The following is a 24,223-nucleotide window of genomic DNA, read 5'->3' on the forward strand; positions in this document are numbered from 1 at the left end:
TGCAGTTTGCAGGACTGAAGCCTTTCCTGGTAAGATCACCCTTTTGTTTCCCTCATTAATTTTGCTCTTTTCTCTGCACCCATTCCAACTGTTCTTCATTTGTTAAGTTGACAACATTTGTCTATCATGCACACAATACAGTCTGTGATAGTTCACAATGAGTTATATTTCTTTTAAATCATTATGCTTTATTTATTTATTGATAATTTCTCAAAATTTCTTATAAATTTCATTGTGATCTTAATGTTACTTTCAATTATATAAATATTTTCAAGGGCAAGTTAAAATGCTAAAAATATCTTTAGATGTTTTAATTCATTTCTTACTATTATAAATTAAATTGATGCAGGTGAAGGATCTGTATAAGAGACTGTTTTAACACGCTTGCAAAATACTTTCATATGATAAATCAAGTTATGAAAATTGCTCTAAAAGTATTCTAATGTGGAATACTGTATAGCAACTGCAGCAAAGAAGACTGAAGATGCAATTAGCAAAAATTGCTAAATACCTACCAAAAGACCTGATTTTCAGTGATTAAATTAATTATATCATCAAAATTAGTTCTTTCTTTAAGAAAAAAGAGGTTGCAGTATGTGAACCCCTACAGAAATAAATTGATGTTTTTGTCTATTTATAACTTACATTACATGAAGTTTATACTAATGAGAAAAAAATAGTTGGCCAACTTGTACTCTGAGTGAGAAGGATGTGCCACCAATTGTTTTTCTCCTTAGTAATATTTTTATAGTTTATGAACTTGCACACTGTACAGTCACAAGTAGCATCTCAACATAAAAAAAATAAAAAATAAAAAAAAAAGAGCAGAATCATCTATTTAGACTCTACATGATTGCAAATATATGCTGAATTCACAAAGGGGATCAAACGGTGACATAAGCAATTTACAGACCTGTTGGTTTAATTTCTGCTCCAGATAAAATAATAGAGTCACTGGTTATGTTTGGTTTTTTTTTTAGGAGCATTAGCAACTAAGGCCATATTGCTCTGGGAATATGTGGTGGTCATTCCCTTAACCTTTCCGCATCCTCCGTATTTGGTGGTGACATGCTCGAACCCCTGTCTAATCAAGAAGCGTGTGCTATGCACTGCTGCTCCTTTCCACCTGGCTATGGAGGCGCCGTCACTGATTAGCATTAGCAGTGGAAAATGATGCAAGAAAGTAAGCTTATACAGCATCAGCCATTAAAAAAACGAAAAAGGAAAAAAAAGAACCTCTCATTTCACCTATTCATTTTCTCCAATCATTTGTCTAGTTCTTCCTTGAATTTTTTTAAGCTATCGACTTCCACGACAGATGTACGGTTGTTTCAGCAATCAACCACCTACTGGCTAAAGGCAAACTTCCGCACATCTATTCTCCTACCGTCCTTCCTCAAATTTGAATTTGTACCCCCTCGTGGGTGTTCTCTGAGCAAGAGGAAGAATCCCATAAACGTTGATGCTTGCTCAATCCATTCAAGGCTTTAAACATCTTAATCAGATCACCTTGAAGGTGCCTAGTCTCCAGATGCTGCAAATTGCAGAACTGAAACCTTTCTTCATAAGAGCACCCTTTTTTCCCCCTCACCAATCTCGTTGCCCTTCTCTGTACTCGTTCCAGTAGCTCCACATCCTTCCCTTCTCAAGAAGTTAAAAAAGTAATGCAGGACCATCTGGACAGAATACAGTTACATTTCAGTCACAGAGTTTGTTAAAGGGAGATCTTTTCTGACCAATTTAACTGGATAGTATGATACAGTGACAAAGGAACTGGATGCAAAAAAGAATTCTGATATCATATACTTTGATTTTGGGAAAGCCTTTGATACTATTGCACACAAAAGACTGCCACACAAATTGGTGCAGTGTGGTATTAAGGGCAAGTTACTGCTATGGATAAAGGGATGGTTGCGTGGAAGAAGACAGAGTGATTATTAATGGACACTACTCTTCTTGGATTGATACTATTAGTGGAGTCACACAGGTTCGGTGCCAAGCCCACTGTTGTTTTCTATATTTATTAATGATATCAGGCTTAATGTCTAAGTTTGAAGATAGCACAAAGGTTGGCAGGGTAGTTAATGATAATGAAGGTATCTGCTGCAACAAGATCTGGAAAAATTAGGCAGATGGGCTGAGAAATGGCAATTAAAGTTTAACATTGACAAATGCAAGGTATTACACATGGGTAGCAGTAATCTCAGAGTAATGTATCAACTGTGTAGTACTATGCTCAGTGGTGATATTCAGCTGGTACGCACTGGTACGGTCATAATGGTTGTTAAAATGTCTAAAAACTTCCGTACTGGTTGTTGGGAGGAATCTGACGTTTACTCACTGAGAAAAAAAAAGCATCCCTGTTGATTTTGGCCTGCACTGGGTGGGGGAGTGTTGTAGCATTGCCAATCACACCATAATGTATAATTTTGAGGCCAGTTCCCATAGGTTTGCTTTCTAAGGTTGGTAACTCTGGTGAGGTATGAACTCCTTGTGGCAAAGGTAAAGAATGCCCATATGAGAACTACGGGAAATCTTGGCAAAGTTTACGTGTGACACTAGTTTGCCATTATGGCATATGTATTGCTGCTCTCTCAGTAAACAGACAGTGGGTGTTATCGGGCTGAAGTATAAGTTGAATCCCTTGTAACCTTCAGGCTTCACTCTTTTCCACATCAGTAGTTCAAGCTGATTTCAAGCACTGAGCTTGTGTGTTGTGTGTTGTGTGTGTGTGTGTGTGCTCCTTAATTCTCAAAAGTTTACTCACAGCAATAAGTAACGCATGTGGAGTTTTACTTTGTTAGTAGTGTTTTTAAATTGAATTTATTATAAATTGTTTAAATCGTAACCCTTAGAATGAAGAGGCAACATAGTTTGGATAAATTTTTGAACATTTCTACTAAATGTTCAACAACAGAAATGGAACAAACAAGAGAGAACTATGATACTATTGATATTGAACTATGACTTGGAAATTCGTCTAAAACTGTACAACAATCAATACAGCCTGAAAGATTTTCTCATTCTGAGCAGAAGTTAGTACAAAACACAATAAACAATTTGTATTTCTGGAATGAAAAGCAATTAGATTATTTCAAAAATAAGTAAATGGCTTATTATTGCCAGTGATGTGAATGTGGGATGCCAGTGGTGCTCAAAAGCTTTATCTTTAAGCACTAAACACTTTACATATTTCATCAACGGGTCTAATAAAAAGAATATGCAATCATCAATGAGAAAAAAACTGAAAGAACATCATGAGTCAGCTTCACACAAAAAAGCATTACATATAATCAAAATATCCGAAAAAAAATATTATTTCAAACAGTATTGACATGGCTAATGAAAAATATTTAAACAGCACTATAAACATCTTTAATACCATTTATTCCATAATTAAAAGCAATAAACCATTCACTGACATGGAACATTTAAGAGCTTTGCAAAAAAAGAATAATGTCGATTTGGGAGTATCTTTGCACTCTAGATTTATGGTCCCATTTGTTGCCAAACACATTTCCACTGAAATAAGAAAGAAATTTTTGGAAAACTGATAAGTCAACGTAATAAAATTTCAGTCATTACTGATGAAGCTTCAACCATTTTACATAAGAGTGACTTAATAGTTTATTTAAAATCAGAAATTCAAAACCTTGAAGATAGTTTAACTGTTTTTATTGATCTTGTGGAATTAGAAGGAACAACTTCTGAAATAATTTACCAAACTTTGATATCAGTTCTGGAGAAGTATGGTTTCAACGAAAATTATTTATGTGAAAATCTTATTGGATTTTGTGCAGATGGAGCCAGTGTGATGTTAGGGAAAAAAGTCAGGTGTTTCTGCCAAAATTTCCAAATGTTTGTATCCGGCACTATCTCACCCACTGTATTCAACTGTCTCTTGACAATGCAACAAGAGATGTAAAACAAATAAACTACTTTCGAAATTTTCTTGATAAACTTTGTTTATTTTCATACTTCAAATAAGCATTAAAGAGAGTTAAATGATATTTCTAAAGAGTTTGGAACTAAAGTACCGAAAATAGGGAGAATATTTGGACCTCGATGGGCAGCCTGCAGTGCTAGAACTGCAACAGCTGTTTGGAAGTCCTATGAAACTTTGTATGTTCACTTTAATAAAAATCATGAAGTAGGAATGGCGAAACATTTTGAAAATGAAAATTTTTTTTAAAGATTTGGCCTTAATTAATTGAAATCTCTGTTGTCTTCCAACAGAGATTTCAATACTATCTACAGCTTTACAAGAAAGAAATATTTTATTAATCAAAGCCAATAGATTAATTCATTAAACAATAAAATCAAATAAAGGACCACATGAAAAAGAAGCAGAAAATATGAAAAATAAGTATAATATACCATTTGAAGTAAAGCAAAAAATAACATTGATTCCCAGAGAAAAATTGTTTGCTCATCTAATACATTTTATGAGAATGCGATTGCTGTTCGATGATGTAAATGAAATATATAATGATCTTCTGAGCTACTTCAACCTATTAAACCCTAAAACTTGGCCAGGTCATGTTTGTGAAGTTCCATGGATTGAAGGTGAAAATAAATTAAAACAATTAAGTCAACTAATTAAATACAATATTCCAGTACATGACTTTCGAGATTTCGTTGATAGCAGAGATATCATGTATAATAATGTGCCTGAGCCTGACAGTATTTTAAGGGCTAAAAGAATCTTAAAAGTTATTGCTGTTAATGCTGCAGAAGCTGAAAGAGGCTTTAGTACCATGAATAATATTATTGAGAATAAACAAAATTCTCTTACTATGGAAACAAGTCACCTAATGACCATCGATTTAATGGGAAAATCACTGGAAGAATTTGATGCAATTCCTTATGTCAAATCATGGCTCAGGCAGGGACATCATCTAGCAAGCAATAATAGTGTCAAAGAAAAAGCATCAAAAAAAATTCCCCAAAACCAATCAATGATTTGGAAATTATTAGAATAATGTGTTGTACAACACTGTTGGCTAAAAATTATGTTTATTTCAATGTTATTTATGTTAATTAAAATTTGTTTCTTTTACTTGCCATTACAGTTTTTTTTTCTTATTAGTATTAGTATTAGTATTAGTAACGGCCGTATGGTGCAAGAAAGCCTATGGCTTATGCTGCACCAGCCAAAAAAAAAAAAAAAAAAAAATCCGAACAAAACAATGATATAAACAAAAATTAAATAAATAAATAAATAATAATAATTAACAAATAAATAAAAATAATAAAATGAAATAAAAATAATAAAATGAAATAAAAAATAAATAAAAAGGAAATTAATCCTATCATCCTATGCGCTTCCCTTACCCGAAAGTACTATCCAGATGACCTTTGAATTTCCCCAAACTGTCGGCCTCTACCACCCATGAAGGCAACTTATTCCAATAATTTATAACTCGCTTTTATTTATTTTTGATTACCTGCATTCTCTATACATAATTTTATCTTAGAGTACCGGTTGTTAAATAATTTGAATATCACCGCTGACTAAGCTCAGGGTATTGGAAAATGAAACAGACCCAAGGGTAATAATGCAGTCTAATATGAAGTTCTCTGAGTAGCGCAGACAGGCTTTCAGGACAACTCAGGGGTTTTGTCAATGACATACAGGAATTTTGCTAGAAGGAATAAGGAGGTGATTATCCCATTGTATAAGGCAATGGTCAGGCCATACCTTGAGTACTGCATACAGATCTGGAGGCCTCATTTTAGGAAAGATGCTGCTGGAATGGGTACAGAGAAGAGCAACAAGATTGGTTGGGTTGAAGAGTGCTCATATGAAAAAAGGCTTCAGTTCTGAAAATTGCAACATCTAGAGCATGGGTGGGCAACAGCCGGCCTGCGGGCCACATCCGGCCCGCGACGATGTTGAATCTGGCCCCCTCGGTAAGTGCATAAATATAGAAAATCCATACCTGACTACACTCGCCGTAAACGTTCGGCTTAATTCGGTTCAATCAGGAATCGCGGCCAGTACAACAGTAACCAAGTGATTCTACGCAGCGTCAAAGAGTTATTTCCTAATTATTATTGTAGCATCGATCGAACGAAGTTCCTTTAGGTTTCACTTCTTATTGAAAAAAATAATATTGGTACGAGATATTTTATGTTTTATGCCTGTTCTAATTATTACAATTTTTAATTTAATATAATTTATAGCCAATAAAATGAGCCAATTAAAAAAAAAAAGAAAAATTGATGCCGAATGCCACATTTTCAATAATAATTGGACATTCAGATATTTTTTTTAAAAATACATTAATAATTTGGTAATTCAAGTAATATAACATTTTTTAGGTTCTGATTTTTTTTATTAAATCGTTCAATCTATTCCGGACCGCATCATGATGCGAAAATTTCATTCGGCCCGCATCATGATACGAAAATTTCATTCGGCCCGCTGATGAAAAAAGTTGCCCACCCCTGATCTAGAGACTAGGCACCTGTGAGGTGATCTAGCATTAGCATTAGCATTAGTAGAGGCATATGATGCAAGAAAGCAAGCTTATTCAGCATCAGCCAAAAAACAAAAACACACCACTCCCATTTCACCCCTCCGTTCGTTCGAAATACCTGTCCAGTTGAGCCTTAAATTTGTTTAGGCTATCAACTTCAACAACAAGTGATGGAAGTCTGTTCCACCGACCAACCACCCGCTGGCCAAAGGCAAATTTCCGCACATCTATCCGACATCCGTCCTTCCTCAATTTGAATTTATGCCCTCTGAGCTGATTATTCTGAGCAAGATGAAGAATCCCATTGGCATTGAGCATGCTCAAAACATTCAAAGCCTTATACACCTCTATCAGATCACCTCGCCGGTGCCTAGTCTCCAGACTCTGTAATTTGCAAAACTTACGCCTTTCTTCGTAAGAACAACCCTTTGTTCCATTCACTAATCTTGTTGCCCTTCTCTGTACCCGTTCCAGCAGCTCTACATCCTTCTTGAAATGAGGCCTCCAGACCTGTATACAGTACTCAAGATGTGGCCTAACCATTGCCTTATACAAGGGAATAATCACCTCCTTATCCCTGCTAGAAAAATTCCTGTATATCATTGACAAGACACCATGAGCTACTCTTGCAGCTCGTCTGCACTGCTCAGAGAACTTCATATCTGCCTGCACAATTACCCCCAGGTCCTTTTCATTCTCCACCACTGTCAGTGTAGTACCGCAGAGTTGATACGTTGCTCTGTGGTTACTGTTTCCCATATGTAGTACTTTACATTTGTCAATGTTAAACTTCATTTGCCACCTCTCAGCCCATCTGTTCAACCTTTCCAGATCCTGTTGCAGCAGCATAGCATCAGTAGTGTCCTTAACAACCCTGCCAACCTTTGTATCATCTGCAAACTTGGACATTAAACTTGATATACCATCATCAATATCATTCATAAACACCGAAAACAACAACGGACCCAACACTGAACCTGAGGAACTCCACTAATAACATTAGTCCACGTTGAGCAGTGTCCACTGATTACCACTCTCTGTCTTCTGCCACTCAACCATCCCCTTATCCATAGCAGCAATTTGCCTCCAATGCCACACTGCTCCAATTTGTGCAGCAATCTTCCATGTGCAACAGTATCAAAAGCCTTTCTAAGATCCAAGTATATAATATCAAAGTTATTCCCTGCATCCAGTTCTTTTGTGACTACATCATAGTATCCAATCAAATTGGTCAGGCAAGACCTGCCCTTAACAAAACCATGCTGCGTCTGAGCTATAACTGAATTCTTGTCTAGATGATCCTGCAGTGCTTCTTTAACCAGTGCCTCCATTAATTTTCCAGGAACAGAAGTTAAACTAACAGGTCTATAATTATTTGATCCTCCCTTTGTGAATTGGGGTCACATTTGACAGCTCCAGTCTATGGGTACCTCCCCTGAGTCCAAAGAAGCTCTCATAATTATGGCTAGGGGTTTGCTTACTTCCTTTGCTGCCTCCTTTAATATAACTGGATAGATCCCATCCACCCCAGGTGCCTTTTTTATGTTTATCCTCAACAATCTCTCCTCCACTTTCCTCTCAGTTATTACAAAATCATCTAGCTCACTCGCAATGTTTACTTTACCTACATCATTCTCCTTCCTGAATAACTCCTCATGCGTGAATGTAGATGCAAAATACTCGTTTAGATTGTTAGCCACCTGAGCAGGATCCTCAACTGTTGAACCATCAATATCCAGTGGACCAATCTGATTCATCCCTTTCCTTCTTGAGTTTAAATACTCCGCCGACAACTCAGCGTTGTTATGGGCCTTTATGAGAGCTTGAAGGACAGGGTGGATGCCCTCGAAGGAAATAAATTGAGGGGCCCATCAAGCTCTCAGCTGCCCACATCAACGCCAGAGCTTGCACTTGGTCATCAGGCAACACAGAAGCAGCCCCCTAGGCAGAATGCGCTGGTCCCACAGGAACTAGTAGTTGTTGGTGACTCTATTGTCAGGGAAACGGGGAACATGCTTTGTAAAAAGGATAGGTGGAATAGGACCAGGGTATGTCTGCCAGGGGCAAAGGTTGATGACGTTGTAGAGCGGATATCATCTTTTAAGGGCACAAAAGGTGATATAGTTGTACACGTTGGCACGAATGATATTAAGAGTAGGAGACCGGCGGAATTACTTAGCAAGTACAGGTCACTGCTGAAAAAAAGCCGTGAATTAGGGTTGAACTTGAAAGTGTCTGCAATTCTGCCCAGACACGATAGGAGGGAGTATATGATGAGAGCCTTGTCGATCAATTCGGCCCTGGAGGGATTGTGCAAGGCTCAAGGGGTAGAATTTTTTTCAGCCTGGACTGTACTTGTTAACAGGAGAGATTGCTTCTACAGGGATGGGATACACTTAAATAGAAAGGGTGCAAGAATTTTTGCTGATGCTGTCGAGGCAGTGTTAGGTGGGTCGGAAAACTGCTAGTTGGGGGGGATACAAGGACTAATAGATTAACAGTAGCCACTGGCAGAGGTGGAAGTGATTCTTGCACTGCTTCTATTGATATGAGCAGAAGTCTGAAAAACAAGATGCAGGATATTTCAGAGACTGCTGGTAGTCATTGCGGTACAAGTAAACACATGGGTTGCGTTAGGGTAGCAAAGAATAGAAACAGGTGCATGTATACCTGCGTGTACACCAATGCTAGGAGTTTGGTAAATAAATTTGATGAATTTGAGGTATTGCTCAAAACATCAAAGGCAGATATTGTTGGGATATCAGAGACGTGGTGTCACACAGATATAAGTAATGCGGAACTGGAATTTGGGGAATACAATGTGTATAGAAAGGATAGACAGGACAGGAGGGGAGGAGGGGTTATGCTATTAATTAAGAAACACATAAAGTCCAAGGAAGTGAAGCCAGTTGACATCGATGGACAGGGCAGTGCCGAATCAGTTTGGTGTGACATAAGCATAGGGAAATCAAAATTGAGAGTAGGAGTGTGCTATAGGCCTAATGACTCTGATGAGTATAATAAGATATTGTACAGGGAAATAGAGTGGGCCAGTAAATCAGAGAGTCTTATAATGGGGGATTTTAATTTCCCAGATATTGACTGGAATTTGTGGGTTGGTCACTCGCACACTAGCAAGGCTTTTGTGGATTTATTGGATGATTGTTTTCTACATCAGCATGTTCGTGAGGCAACAAGAGGGAGCAATACTCTTGATCTGATTATCAGTAGTGACTCTTCGTGCATTAAGAACCTGCAGATAAATGAACCACTAGGTGGCAGTGATCACAGTGTGTTGAAGTGGGATTTACTCAAGGAGGTAACTACCATCAGAGGTAAAGGGAAGGGTTTTTGTTTTCGTAAAGGCGACTATGATGGTCTGAGACAGTATTTAAATTCTGTACAGTGGGACCAACTGATGATGTTACCAACAGCAAACTCTAAATGGGAAGCATTCAAGGAACTAATCTTGGAGGCTACCAGGCTTTACATACCAACTAAGAAATATTGTTCAAGGTTTAGGCCTAAATGGTTGTCAGATGAACTAATGAGACATGTGGCAGAGAAGAAAAATGCATGGGATACATATAAATTAATGGGTGACATGGAAGCCTATGATAGATATAAGTTGGTCTGTAACCAAGTCACAAAGGAGATTAGGCAGGCAAAGGCAGACTACGAAAAATCCTTGGCAAAGGATGCAAAGAAAAACAGAAAAGAGTTCTTTACATACTTGAACTCGAGAAGGAAAGGGATGAATCAGATTGGTCCACTGGATATTGATGGTTCAACAGTTGAGGATCCTGCTCAGGTGGCTAACAATCTAAACGAGTATTTTGCATCTACATTCACGCATGAGGAGTTATTCAGGAAGGAGAATGATGTAGGTAAAGTAAACATTGGCAGTGAGCTGGATGATTTTGTAATAACTGAGAGGAAAGTGGAGGAGAGATTGTTGAGGATAAACATAAAAAAGGCACCTGGGGTGGATGGGATCTATCCAGTTATATTAAAGGAGGCAGCAAAGGAAGTATGCAAACCCCTAGCCATAATTATGAGAGCTTCTTTGGACTCAGGGGAGGTACCCATAGACTGGAGATGTGCAAATGTAACCCCAATTCACAAAGGAGGATCAAAGGCTGACACAAGTAATTATAGACCTGTTAGTTTAACTTCTGTTCCAGGTAAATTAATGGAGGCACTGGTTAAAGAAGCACTGCAGGATCATCTAGACAAGAATTCAGTTATAGCTCAGACGCAGCATGGTTTTGTTAAGGGCAGGTCTTGCCTGACCAATTTGATTGGATACTATGATGTAGTCACAAAAGAACTGGATGCAGGGAATAACTTTGATATTATATATTTGGATCTTAGAAAGGCTTTTGATACTGTTGCACATGGAAGACTGCTGCACAAATTGGAGCAGTGTGGCATTGGAGGCAAATTGCTACTATGGATAAGGGGATGGTTGAGTGGCAGAAGACAGAGAGTGGTAATCAATGGACACTGCTCAACGTGGACTAATGTTATTAGTGGAGTTCCTCAAGGTTCAGTGTTGGGTCCGTTGTTGTTTTCGGTGTTTATGAATGATATTGATGATGGGATATCAAGTTTAATGTCCAAGTTTGCAGATGATACAAAGGTTGGCAGGGTCGTTAAGGACACTACTGACGCTATGCTGCTGCAACAGGATCTGGAAAGGTTGAACAGATGGGCTGAGAGGTGGCAAATGAAGTTTAACATTGACAAATGTAAAGTACTACATATGGGAAACAGTAACCCCAGAGCAACGTATCAACTCTGCGGTACTGCACTGACAGTGGTGGAGAATGAAAAGGACCTGGGGGTAATTGTGCAGGGAGATATGAAGTTCTCTGAGCAGTGCAGACGAGCTGCAAGAGTAGCTCATGGTGTCTTGTCAATGATATACAGGAATTTTTCTAGCAGGGATAAGGAGGTGATTATTCCCTTGTATAAGGCAATGGTTAGGCCACATCTTGAGTACTGTATACAGGTCTGGAGGCCTCATTTCAAGAAGGATGTAGAGCTGCTGGAACGGGTACAGAGAAGGGCAACAAGATTAGTAAATGGAACAAAGGGTTGCTCTTACGAAGAAAGGCTTAAGTTTTGCAAATTACAGAGTCTGGAGACTAGGCACCGGCGAGGTGATCTGATAGAGGTGTATAAGGCCTTGAATGGTTTGAGCATGCTCAATGCCAATGGGATTCTTCATCTTTCTCAGAATAATCACCTCAGAGGGCATAAATTCAAATTGAGGAAGGACGGATGTCGGATAGATGTGCGGAAATTTGCCTTTGGCCAGCGGGTGGTTGGTTGGTGGAACCGACTTCCATCACTTGTTGTTGAAGTTGATAGCCTAAACAAATTTAAAGCTCAACTGGACAGGTATTTCGAACGAACGGAGGGGTGAAATGGGAGTGGGTTTTTTTTTTTTTTTTTTTTTTTTTTTTTGGCTGATGCTGAATAAGCTTGCTTTCTTGCATCGTATGCCTCTACTAATGCTAATGCTAATGCTAAAAATAGGTAAAGAACTCTTTTCTGTTTTTCTTTGCATCCTTTGCCAAGGATTTTTCGTAGTCTGCCTTTGCCTGCCTAATCTCCTTTGTGACTTGGTTACAGACCAACTTATATCTATCATAGGCTTCCATGTCACGCATTAATTTGTATGTATTCCATGCATTTTTCTTCTCTGCCACATGTCTCATTAGTTCATCTGACAACCATTTAGGCCTAAACTTTGAACAATATTTCTTAGTTGGTATGTAAAGCCTGGTAGCTTCCAAGATTAGTTCCTTGAATGCTTCCCATTTTGAGTTTGCTGTTGGTAACATCATCGGTTGGTCCCACTGTATAGAATTTAAATACTGTCTCAGACCATCATAGTCGCCTTTACGAAAACAAAAACCCTTCCCTTTACCTCTGATGGTAGTTACCTCCTTGAGTAAATCCCACTTCAACACAATGTGATCACTGCCACCTAGTGGTTCATTTATCTGCAGATTCTTAATGCATGAAGAATCACTACTGATAATCAGATCAAGAGTATTGCTCCCTCTTGTTGCCGCACGAACATGCTGATGTAGAAAACAATCATCCAATAAATCCACAAAAGCCTTGCTAGTGTGTAAGTGACCAACCCAAAAATTCCAGTCAATATCTGGGAAATTAAAATCCCCCATTATAAGACTCTCTGATTTACTGGCCCACTCTATTTCCCTGTACAATATCTTATTATACTCATCAGAGTCATTAGGCCTATAGCACACTCCTACTCTCAATTTTGATTTCCCTATGCTTATGTCACACCAAACTGACTCGACACTACCCTGTCCATCGATGTCGACTGGCTTCACTTCCTTGGATTTTATGTGCTTCTTAACTAATAGCATAACCCCTCCTCCCCTCCTGTCCTGTCTATCCTTTCTATACACATTGTATTCCTCAAATTCCAGTTCCGCATTCCTTATATCTGTGTGACACCACGTCTCTGATATCCCAACAATGTCTGCCTTTGACGTTTTGAGCAATACCTCAAATTCATCAAATTTATTTACCAAACTCCTAGCATTGGTGTACACGCAGGTATACATGCACCTGTTTCTATTCCTAGCTACCCTAACACAACCCATGTGTTTACTTGTACCAATATGACTCCCAGCAGTCTCTGAAATATCCTGTATCTTGTTTTTCAGGCTTCTGCTCATTTCAATAGAAGCAGTGCAAGAATCACTTCCACCTCTGCCAGTGGCTACTGTTAATTTATTAGTCCTCGTATCCCCCCCAACTAGCAGTTTTCCGACCCTCCTAACATTGCCTCGGAAAACTGCTAGTGGGGGGGGGATACGAGGACTAATAAATTAACAGTAGCCACTGGCAGAGGTGGAAGTGATTCTTGCACTGCTTCTATTGAAATGAGCAGAAGCCTGAAAAACAAGATACAGGATATTTAGAAACAATCTCTCCTGTTAACAAGTACAGTCCAGGCTGAAAAAAATTCTACCCCTTGAGCCTTGCACAATCCCTCCAGGGCCGAATTGATCGACAAGGCTCTCATCATATACTCCCTCCTATCGTGTCTGGGCAGAATTGCAGACACTTTCAAATTCAACCCTAATTCACGGCTTTTTTTCAACAGTGACCTGTACTTGCTAAGTAATTCCGCCGGTCTCCTACTCTTAATATCATTAGTGCCAACGTGTACAACTATATCACCTTTTGTGCCCTTAAAAGATGATATCCGCTCTACAACGTCATCAACCTTTGCCCCTGGCAGACATACCCTGGTCCTATTCCACCTATCCTTTTTACAAAGCATGTTCCCCGTTTGATTGAGGTGTTTAAGACTGTGTGAATGGCTTTAGCAAACTCTATGTTGATAAGATTCTTCTTCTTGCTCAGACTATACACATGAGGGGACATAAATTCAATTGATAAAGAAGAGATGTTTCGAAGTTTGCCTTCAAGCATTAGGTGGTTGATTGCTCGAAGAAGCTTCCATCTGTTATTGTGAAAGTGGATATTTTGAAAACATTCAAGGAAGAACTAGACTAAACCAGACTAGTCTTGGAGGGAATGGATAGTGAATAGGTGAAATGCAATTTTTTTTTTTTTTTTTGGCTGATGCTGTATAAGCTTGCTTTCTTGCATCATTTGCAACTATTATCACTAATATGACTAAGTCGGAGTTAGCCTATTAATTTAGTCTGCTAGGGTAATCAACCTCCAAACGAGAACTCTCTCTCTCGACCTTAGTACGTGAATGTGGAGCATGTTTGATTGAAGAACTATGTTCAGATTTTTAAATGTTGGTATAACATTTACAAGGAAAAAAACAAAACAAAATGCTTTTATGAACATCCTTTCTGCATCCATATGTTAAATTGCCTGCCTAGAGTTATCAGCTTGCTTGGACTGTTTTGGAATGCTTGTACAAGGTTTATAACGATTTACTGAACTATAAATAAGATATGTTATTCTGGGATTATTGCTACCCAAATGCTGCATCTTGAATTTATCAACATTAAACTTCAATTGCACTTTTCAGGCTAAGTGCCTAATTTACCCATTTCACATGAAAAATACACTAAGATGGAGGGAGAAAAATTTTTCATAATTTAGTTTTTTGCAGTTTTTCTGGACTTCTAAGAATAACTTCAATAAAGCCTGGACTGTCAAACTACATGCCGAAATTTGAGTATGTAGAGCTAAACAAAATATGCATTGGTGCAAGCTCAGCTTTCTCTTTTATACCTTTAGGCTAATAATTGACCAATTTATAGAATTGGACAAATTATTAGGAGGGATGGGGGAAAATAAAGTGGCTAGCTTTTTCTTTTTCTTTTTTTTTTTTTTTTTTTAAATGCTTTATTAGCTTTCCTAAAGTTTGACATTGAAAAGCCTGCAATCAAGAAACCCAGGCACCACAGTATTGTTGCGCCTGATTACTAACAAAATGATTTTGCTAATGTTCCTTTAAAAAAAAAAAAAAAATTCAGTGCTCCTGACCATAATTTGTTAAACTATATTCTGCCTATGTTTAAATGTAAGCTTCCCATTCACATATTTTGACTAACAACATATCCTACACATAGGAATAACAGTTAGTCACACAGAAAAAGTGGCAAAAAGAAGGCAGTCAACTGCTAATGGGCCAGACTATTGATGTGTTCTCCATTCACTTCTGCTCAGATATTAACATTTTCAGGAGTGAGTTTACAAGCATTTTTTCCTGAGGAGCAGGTTTTCCTATATATTTAGAAAATTTGAAACTTCGTAAGAATGAATGAACTATGTACATAAATATTATTTTAAATATTAATTTTTTCTGTGCTTGGTTGCCCAATATTAGAGTGAAATTATTCCAAAAATCAAATTAGAATTTTGTTTTAAATCACAAAAAAAATTTTAAATTGCAAAAGATTTTACAAAATACAAAAAAAAAAAAAAAAATTGTGGAAACTCTTCATTACTTCTTTTTTAATGTAATACTAAGTTTGATTAATTTCATCAATTTCTAGATCCGAATTCCAGAGAATTTCAGCTTTTCTAAGCCAAATTTATGCAATGGCTGGAAAAGCATGATCGCCTCCTCAAATTTTAAAATCTACTTTTGTGCTGCCATTTATTAGAAACGGTCTTGAATCACTTAGAAACACAGGTAAAAAAAAAAGATGGCAGCACTTACTAAAAGATTTGTAACAAACTCTGAAACATTATTTGAAATTACCTTGAAAAATGCATATATAAGTATTCCTCAGGGATCATACAAGTAAAACATATATATACATAATCTGCAAAAGGTAAATATAGTTTGAAAATACAGAGTAATGAAATCTTATTTACTCACAAAAATATATTTTTATTTTAAGTGCCGATATCAAGTTCCAATGTCGGTTTATTGCAAATCATTAGGAGTTGAGGAGCAACTGGGAACAGGACTATCAAGCTTCTGGGAGAGCATAGTGTTTATTTATTCATTTTGAAATAAATATTATCTTAATCCCATGTATTGGCTTTAGAAATAAAGGAGATAGTGGCCACTACCTTTCATGGCCTAATGTTATTAGAGTGCTTCAGCGTTCAGTGTTGGGTAACCTACTGTTAATATTTATTAACGATACTGATGAAGGCACATGAAGCTTAATGTCTAAATTGGAGTAATAGACCCTCTAATAGTAATCAGAGGGTATGTTACTACAAGACCTAGTTAAATTAAGCAGATAGATGAAAAGTAGCAAATGAGATTTAACATTGATAAATGCAAGGTACTCCATTTGGATAGCAGTAATTCCAGAATAACATATCAATTGGGTGGCACCAGACTCAATGTAGTCGAGAATGAAAATACTGACATGAAGTTCTATGAGCAATGCAGAGAGACTTCTAGGACAACTCTTGATGGGGTTCTGTCAATGATATACAGGAATTTTTCCAGCAGGGTCATAAGGTGCTTATCCTGTTATATAATGCATTGTTGCACCTTGAGTACTGGATACAGATTTGCAAACTTCATTTTAGGTTAATTTTTTGGAACAGGTGCAGAAAATAGCAACAAGATTAGTCAGGGGCACTTGCCAAGAAAAATTTTGGTTCTGTAAATTGCAGTGCCTGGAAACTAAGCACCAGCAAGGATAACAAGGATTGCATCCTTACTCTTATGGTTGCAGGATAGAGGTGAAGAAATTTACTTTCACCCAGAGAGTAATCAATTGTTGAAACAAACTTCATCTGGTGTTATGGAAGTGGATAGTATCAAATAAATTTACAGAAGAATTAGACAAATTATTAAAAGGGATGGAAAAATGAAATAAGTGGCATATTTTTTTGGCAGATCCATTATAAGATTGCTCTCTCACACCATTTTATCACTAGTAATACTAATAAATTTGGTATTTGTGGTTTGTTTCCCTACTATATACTGAATACATGCTGATAGAAAACACTGAATGTCATATGTATATTAAATGTTCAGAAGAGAAGCAAGCTGCTAAATAAATTTTCAGAAGCTTTATGATAAATAATATTCATCTTAAAACTTCTAAATATAAATATCTACTATTTATCTTACATTAGTTAAATATAATCGTATTAAGAGAACCAGTTCACCATTCCAACAATACTAGAAAACAAGTATGTATAACTTAATGGAGGGAGGAGGGTTAAAATCTTAAAATTTGTACTAAAACTTGAAAATAAATTTTTAGTATTATTCTTAAGGACTACTCAATGGAAATTTATAAAATGTACAGTAATCTAAAATTTTGAAGTTCACTGTAATTAAGTTTTATATTGTAAATGAAAGCAATTCAAAATATCTTACCGTTAGAGATTTTAATATATGAACACTTTCTAAAAGTTGCTCATACTCTTGGCGTTTTTTGAAAGCATTCTTCAAGACAATGCGACGAAATGTCTGTCGATCCTGTTCAAAATTTTCACAATTATTACATTTAATCGTGATTAAGATATAATTTATTAATCACATCTCTTCAGAGGCTACCTTCAAACAACATAACATAGGAAAATTTTCGGTGCAATGTAAGGCCAAAATACATATATAAAAAAATTAAAGTAATTAAAACATTTTGTCCTGTGCCAGATCAATTTATGGCAATATGACAGAAATTTACACAACTGAATAACCATTTTATAAACAAATTATAAAATAATTGAAATATATAATAAAAATATTTCAATAATAAATAAAAAATAATATATAATAAGAATTTAAAATTATGAAAAACACTTTATTACAGGGAACCAACATGGTAATATCACTAAAACATATGAAAAAAGAAAACACTAAACCCCTTAACAAATACAGAAAATTACTGCTACAGATAAGTTTGAACACAGTGAAGTGAGATTCTACTCCTCTGTACCAAGCCACCTAATATTCAAAACAAAATAAACAAAGACATATAAATAAGAAAAGACAAAACAGTGTACATGCATGCAAGTAACTTAGTTACTTTTTTTGAAATAACTTGAAAATGATTCTGAGAAAAAAGCAAGTCAAACTTAATTACTTTTGTTTAGACAACTTTTTTAAATTAAAAAAATAAAAACTGTAGAGAAAACATTTGCAAAACATATGATTTTTATACCCTATTATTAACAAATTAATTTTAAACACTAACACTACATAGGTGAAGTGCAGATCAGTTCTGCCACCAATAACAAAATGTATTGGTGGCAAAACTGATCTCAGCAGTGGAACCTACCTTGGCGGCAGTACTGCACCCTACTGCACTGGGTAATGACTCTCTACATATAAATACAGTCAAAGCTCTTTATAGGGGCCCCTCCCAGGGGAATGAGGAAAACTGCAGTTATATCAAAAGACATCATATCAACAGTTCATAAAATCAGCAAAAGAACAAAGAAAAGTTTGAACTTTTATTGTAATCCTGCTAATACAATACAATATAGATAATCTAATTCAGAAATATGTACTGCAGTATATACACTGCTACAGTAATAAGAAAATGAAGAGTGTACATTTTGCATTGATTGTATAGTAAGGTTAATCTATAAAATTCATAGGGTACAATAATTACTGCATACATTAGTACATATGAACAATATCGATGTATACATACATATATCAAGGCTTAACCATAGAGAGGGGAATTGATTGCAGACTTTAAAATAATCTATCAAAATGTGCCTGCTTCAGTCACAGAGAACATTTAAAAAAAAAAAAAAAATTATGAAGGTACATGATAGTGGTTAATTCACTTTCACCTGAAAAAAACAACAATAACATAGAAGTTCTAATCTTTTTTTTTTTTTTTTTTTAATGAAACCTCAAACACAAAAGGTATTAAAACCGTTAGAATTTAGTATCTTACGTGGGTTAAAGGTTAAGAAGATACTTGCTAAATCAACCCCAGCAGTCACATCTAGTGAGCATGGGCTTGAAACACCCAGGGTTCTCTCTCTCTCTCTCTCTCTCTCTCTCTCTCTCTCTCTCACAGAGTAACTCAGAAATTTTACAGAAGTAATAGTATTTGCTATATGAAGCAAGGAAACCACAGGCTTTTGCTGCATGGCAAAAAAAAAAAAAAAGAAAAAAAAAGTAGATAAGAAAATAAAATTATGATATGCTTCCCTCCTCACACAAAGCTGACCTTTGAATTTATTCAAAATGTCAGCCTCAACTACCTGCGAGGGCAAATTGCTTCGGCAATCAACAACTTACTGGCTAAAAGAAAACTTCCTACAATCTAATCTAAACATCAAGCTCTGTAGTTTGAATTTATGACCCCTAGTTCTGGAATTCTTTATAACAGTGAGAATTCCACCTTCATTCATTTTACCAATCCCTCAATCAGATCTCCTCTGAGGTGCGTAATTGCCAAGCTCTGCAGCCTATATAATCGGAGTCTTTCCTCATATGGTCTTCCTTCAGCCGATCTCACCATTCCGGGTAGCAGTCTTTGGACCCTTTCAAGAAGCTCAATATCTTTGTCAGATGAGGTTGAACACAGTATTCCAAATGTGCGGAGATGGGGGAACTACTACTATCTGTGAGACAAAGGGTGGAGAGAAATTTTTGTAAGAGATGAGTCATTAATTAACCTAAATGCCCTCTTTTGAATGCAGTTGAGAAGCCTGAGAAAGGTTGTGGGGGCACTGCCCCCATAATCCCTCTCAGTCTTCTAAATTCCATTGAGATTTGTATAGTGTGAGTACGGATGTCAGATTTGTACAGAGTGAATAGCTGTAGAAGTCAGGGTAATCCCTAATAGAGATATGTGATCTTGTTTAAAAATCTGAGTGTCATCAAAGATAAGCATAGGAGCACAAGAATCTTTTTTTGCAAGATACAAAACAGAACTGAGTTTTAGAAGGATTGAAATTAACTAAGTTATCTTTGCCCCACCAGAGATCAGCATTTAAGGAACTGGTAGTGAATATTTGAGAAGTTGAAGCTGTTTGTGCAGGGCAACATTTCTCAAAGTGGAAGGTGGAATGCAATGTGCTATCATCAGCAAAACTATGGATAGGATTTCTGGTCAATGGAAGAAGGTCATTAATAATCAAGAGGAAAAGAGAGGAAGAAAGAACTGAACCTTGGGAAACACAGCATTAGTGGAGAAGTTGGAAGACAGAGAGCAGACCATTTCCTTATACAGAGGGATAATCTCCTCCTTATCCCTGCTAGCAAAATTGCTTTATATCATTGCCAAAACTCCATGACCTGCTCTGACAACCTGTCTGCACTGCTCAGAAAAGTTCATATCTAACTGCACAATTACCCCCCAGATCTTTTTCATTCTCTACTACACTGACTGTAGTACCACACAGTTCGTACATTTCTTTGGGATTTCTGGGGTAAAGTCTGGTGAAACTCAAGCAATTGTTCTTGAAATTTCAAAGGCTTTTGACCTTGTTTAGCATAAATGTCTTCTAAATAAGCTTCCATCTTACGGTTTTTCAACTTTTTTTTTATAATTGTGTATCCAGTTTTCGCTCTGATAGCTCACTGTGGTTACAGTAGACTGCTCTCTGTCTTCCTCTAGTTCTTTCTTCCTCTCTTTTCCTCTTGATTATTAATGACCTTCTTCCATTGACCAGAAATCCTATCCATAGTTTTGCTGATGATAGCACATTGCATTCCACCTTCCACTTTGAGAAATGTTGCCCTGCACAAACAGCCTCAACTTCTGAAATATTCACTACCAGTTTCTTAAATGCTGATCTCCGGTGGGGCAAAGATAACTTAGTTAATTTCAATCCTTCTAAAACTCAGTTCTGTTTTGTATCTTGCAAAAAAAGATTCTTGTGCTCCTATGCTTATCTTTGATGACACTCGGATTTTTAGACAAGATCACATATCTCTATTAGGGATTACCCTGACTTCTACAGCTATTCACTCTGTACAAATCTGACATCCATACTCACACTATACAAATCTCAATGGAATTTAGAAGACTGAGAGGGGTTATGGGGGCAGTGCCCTCACAACCTTTCTCAGGCTTCTCAACTGCATTCAAAAGAGGGCCTTTAGGTTAATTAATGACTCATCTCTTACAAAAATTTCTCTCCACCCTTTGTCTCACAGATAGTGTAGTAGTAGTAATGGCAAATGATGAAAGTAAGCAAGCTTATATAGATCAGCTAAAAAAAAAAAAACTATCCAGTTCATCCATCTGTACCCTCCAAGAATTTGTCTAGGTCTTCCTTGAATTTATTCGACCCATCCACTTTTGCAACAACAGATGGAAGCCTGTTCCAACAATCAAGGGTTGTTAAGGACACTACTGACGCTATTCTGCTGCAACAGGATCTGGAAAGGTTAAGCAGATGGGCTGAAAGGTGGCAAATGAAGTTTAACATTGACAAATGTAAAGTACTACATATGGGAAAGAGTAACCCCAGAGCAACGTATCAACTCTGTGGTACAACACTGACAGTGGTAGAGAATGAAAGGGACCTGGGGGATAATTGTGCAGGCAGATATGAAGTTTTCTGAGCAGTGCAGACAGGCTGCAAGAGTAGCTCATGGTGTCTTGTCAATGATATACAGGAATTTTTCTAGCAGGGATAAGGAGGTGATTATCCTCTTGTATAAGGCAATGGTCAGGCTACACCTTGAGTACTGTATACAGGTCTGGAGGCCTCATTTCAAGAAGGATGTAGAGCTACTGGAACGAGTACAGAGAAGTTGCAACAAGATTAGTGAATGGAACAAAGGGTTGCTCTTACGAAGAAAGTTTTGAAAATTACAGTGTCTGGAGACTAGGCACAGGCGAGGTGATCTGATAGAGGTGTATAAAAACTTGAATGGTTTGAGTATGCTCAATGCCAATGGGATTCTTCCTCTTGCTCAGAATAATCGTTTGTTTTGTTATTTGGGAGCATTAGCAACTAAGGCCATATTGCTCCGTGATATGCGGTGGTCATTCCCTGACCTTTCCGCATCCTCTGTATTTGGTGGTGACGGGCTCGAACCCCGGTCTAATCAAGAAGCGTGTGCTATGCACTGCTGCTCCTTCCCACCTGGCTATGGAGGTGCCCCAGAATAATCACTTGAGAGGGCATAAATTCAAATTGAGGAAAGACAGATGTAGGATAGATGTGCGGAAATTTGCCTTTAGCCAGCGGGTAGTTGTCTGGTGGAACAGACTTCCATCCCTTGTTGTGGAAGTTGATAGCCTAAATAAATTCAAGGCTCAGCTGGATAGGTATTTCGAACGAACAGAGGGGTGAAATGGGAGTGGTTTTTTTTTTTTTTTTGGCTGATGCTGCATAAGCTTGCTTTCTTGCATCATATGGCTCTACTAATGCTAATTAACTGCCCGCTGATTGAAGACAAACTCCTGCACACCAAATCCTGCAACCATCCTTCATCATCTTAAATTCATGGCCCCCTCGTGTGTGGTCTCAGCAAGTGGGAAAATGGCATTAACATTCAGCTTACTCAGTCCATAGTCACCACTTACATAGCAGAGCTATATGCTGTCCTGATAGCTCTATAGAATGTAAAACAGTCTTTATATCCTCAAACCATTACTACACCAATTCCTTAAGCGCTGTATCTGCTCTTCAGTGTAAAGTTTCTTCTAGTCATCCCTTACTACAACAAATTCGAATCAAGTTAGTACAGCTTCTTGCAAACAGGCAAAAAATAATTTTCTGTTGGATACCTGGGCATTCTGGAATCGTAGGAAATGAACAAGCAGATTTTACTGCCAAGAATGCCAGTCACATAACATCAGACGTCCAGATATCTTACACATCATACATAGCACTCTTAGAAAAAAATTGCTATCCATTTGGCAGGAGCAAAAAAGCAATAAGCTCTTCCAGATTAAAAATTATCACAAGCAGTGGCTATCAAGCCTAAGAGGTAATAGAAAGGAAGAAGTAATACTTACCAGATTGTGAATAGGACATACCCACCTAACTCAGTTATTTACTCACTCAGGATGACCCTCTACTATGCAGCAACTGTCAAACTCAACTCACAGTAAACCACTATCATTGAATGCCCATTATACTTGAGAGAACGACAAACAGCTTTCTCTTCACATTTATATTCCTCCAATAAACTTACCTTACAGCAGATTCTCGGAGACCAACAAGATATTAATTACGTTTTTACCTTCTTGAGAATGATAAACAAATATCATCTGATCCGAATTCTCTTTTTTAATATAACAATCATGTACCAAATAAGACTGTAATAGGTGCATTATGGCCTTAGTAGCCCTTGCACCAATAAATCCAACAAACAAAAAAAACAACAGTCCATAGTCAAGGCTTTAAACACCTCAATCAGATCTCCAGGTGTCTAGTCTCGAGATGCTGCAATTTGCAGAACTGAAGCCTTTCTAGGTAAGGGCGCCCTTTTGTTCCCTTTCCAGTTTTTTTTTTTTTTTTTTTTTGATTTGGTAGTTGTTGGCGCATCGGCTTCTGTGGCCATATTGCACCTCCCAAGATTTTTGCAGTACTTTGATCCAAGCCCGAGGCGGGAATCGAACCCGCGACCTTTGGGTTGCCGGGTTCGATTCCCGCCTCGGCTAGCCCGGTCGGCTCCCTTTCCAGTCTGGTTGCCCTTCTCTGCACCCATTTCAGCAAAATCTACATCCTTCCTAAATTGGGGCCTCCAGACCTGTGTACAGTACTCAAGATGCAGCCTAATCATGTCCATCATACAAAGGGATAATCATCTCCTTATCTGTGATACAAAGTTTCTGTATATCATTGACAAAACCCCATGAGCTATCCTGGCAGCATGTTTGCATTTCTCAGAGAATTTCATGCCTTACTGCACATTTCTTTTTCATTCTCCACTACCCTGAGTGTAGCACCACACAGTTGTTAAGTTATGCTGGGGGGTTACTGCTACCCATATGTATTTCCTTACATTTGTCAATGTTAAAACTTCAGCTGCCATTTCTCAGCCCTTCAACCCAATTTTCCTAGATTTTATTGCAGTAGCTCACACTGATGGCCGTCATTAACCATCCTGACAACCTTGGTATCGTCTACAAACTTAGACATTAAGACATGATATACCTTCTTCAATATCATTAATAAATATTGAAAACAAGGATGGGCTGAGCATTGAACTCAGGAACTCCATTAATTACATAAGTCCACAAAGAGCCATGCCCATTGATAACCACCCCTTTATCCATAGCAGTAACTTGCCTGTAATGCCACATTTCACCAGTTTGTATAACAGTCTATTATGTGCATCAGTATCA

At 37.4% G+C, this 24,223-nt stretch overlaps 1 protein-coding gene across 2 annotated transcripts in view; it reads right to left on the reverse strand.

Annotated features, from left to right (window-relative positions):
* Positions 1–24,223, reverse strand: part of LOC150090401 (cAMP-dependent protein kinase type II regulatory subunit-like) — a 232,000-nt gene that overhangs the window by 53,415 nt on the left and 154,362 nt on the right. For both annotated transcript variants that reach the window (XM_090369101.1, XM_090369100.1), the window contains exon 8: positions 17,323–17,424. In XM_090369101.1, the coding sequence (XP_090225227.1) occupies positions 17,323–17,424 (102 nt within the window). The remainder of the gene's footprint in view (positions 1–17,322; positions 17,425–24,223) is intronic.

Source organism: Mastigoproctus giganteus, chromosome 2 (assembly GCF_048544385.1).
Source record: "Mastigoproctus giganteus isolate SK-2022 chromosome 2, ASM4854438v1, whole genome shotgun sequence".
Taxonomy (NCBI): domain Eukaryota; kingdom Metazoa; phylum Arthropoda; class Arachnida; order Uropygi; family Thelyphonidae; genus Mastigoproctus; species Mastigoproctus giganteus.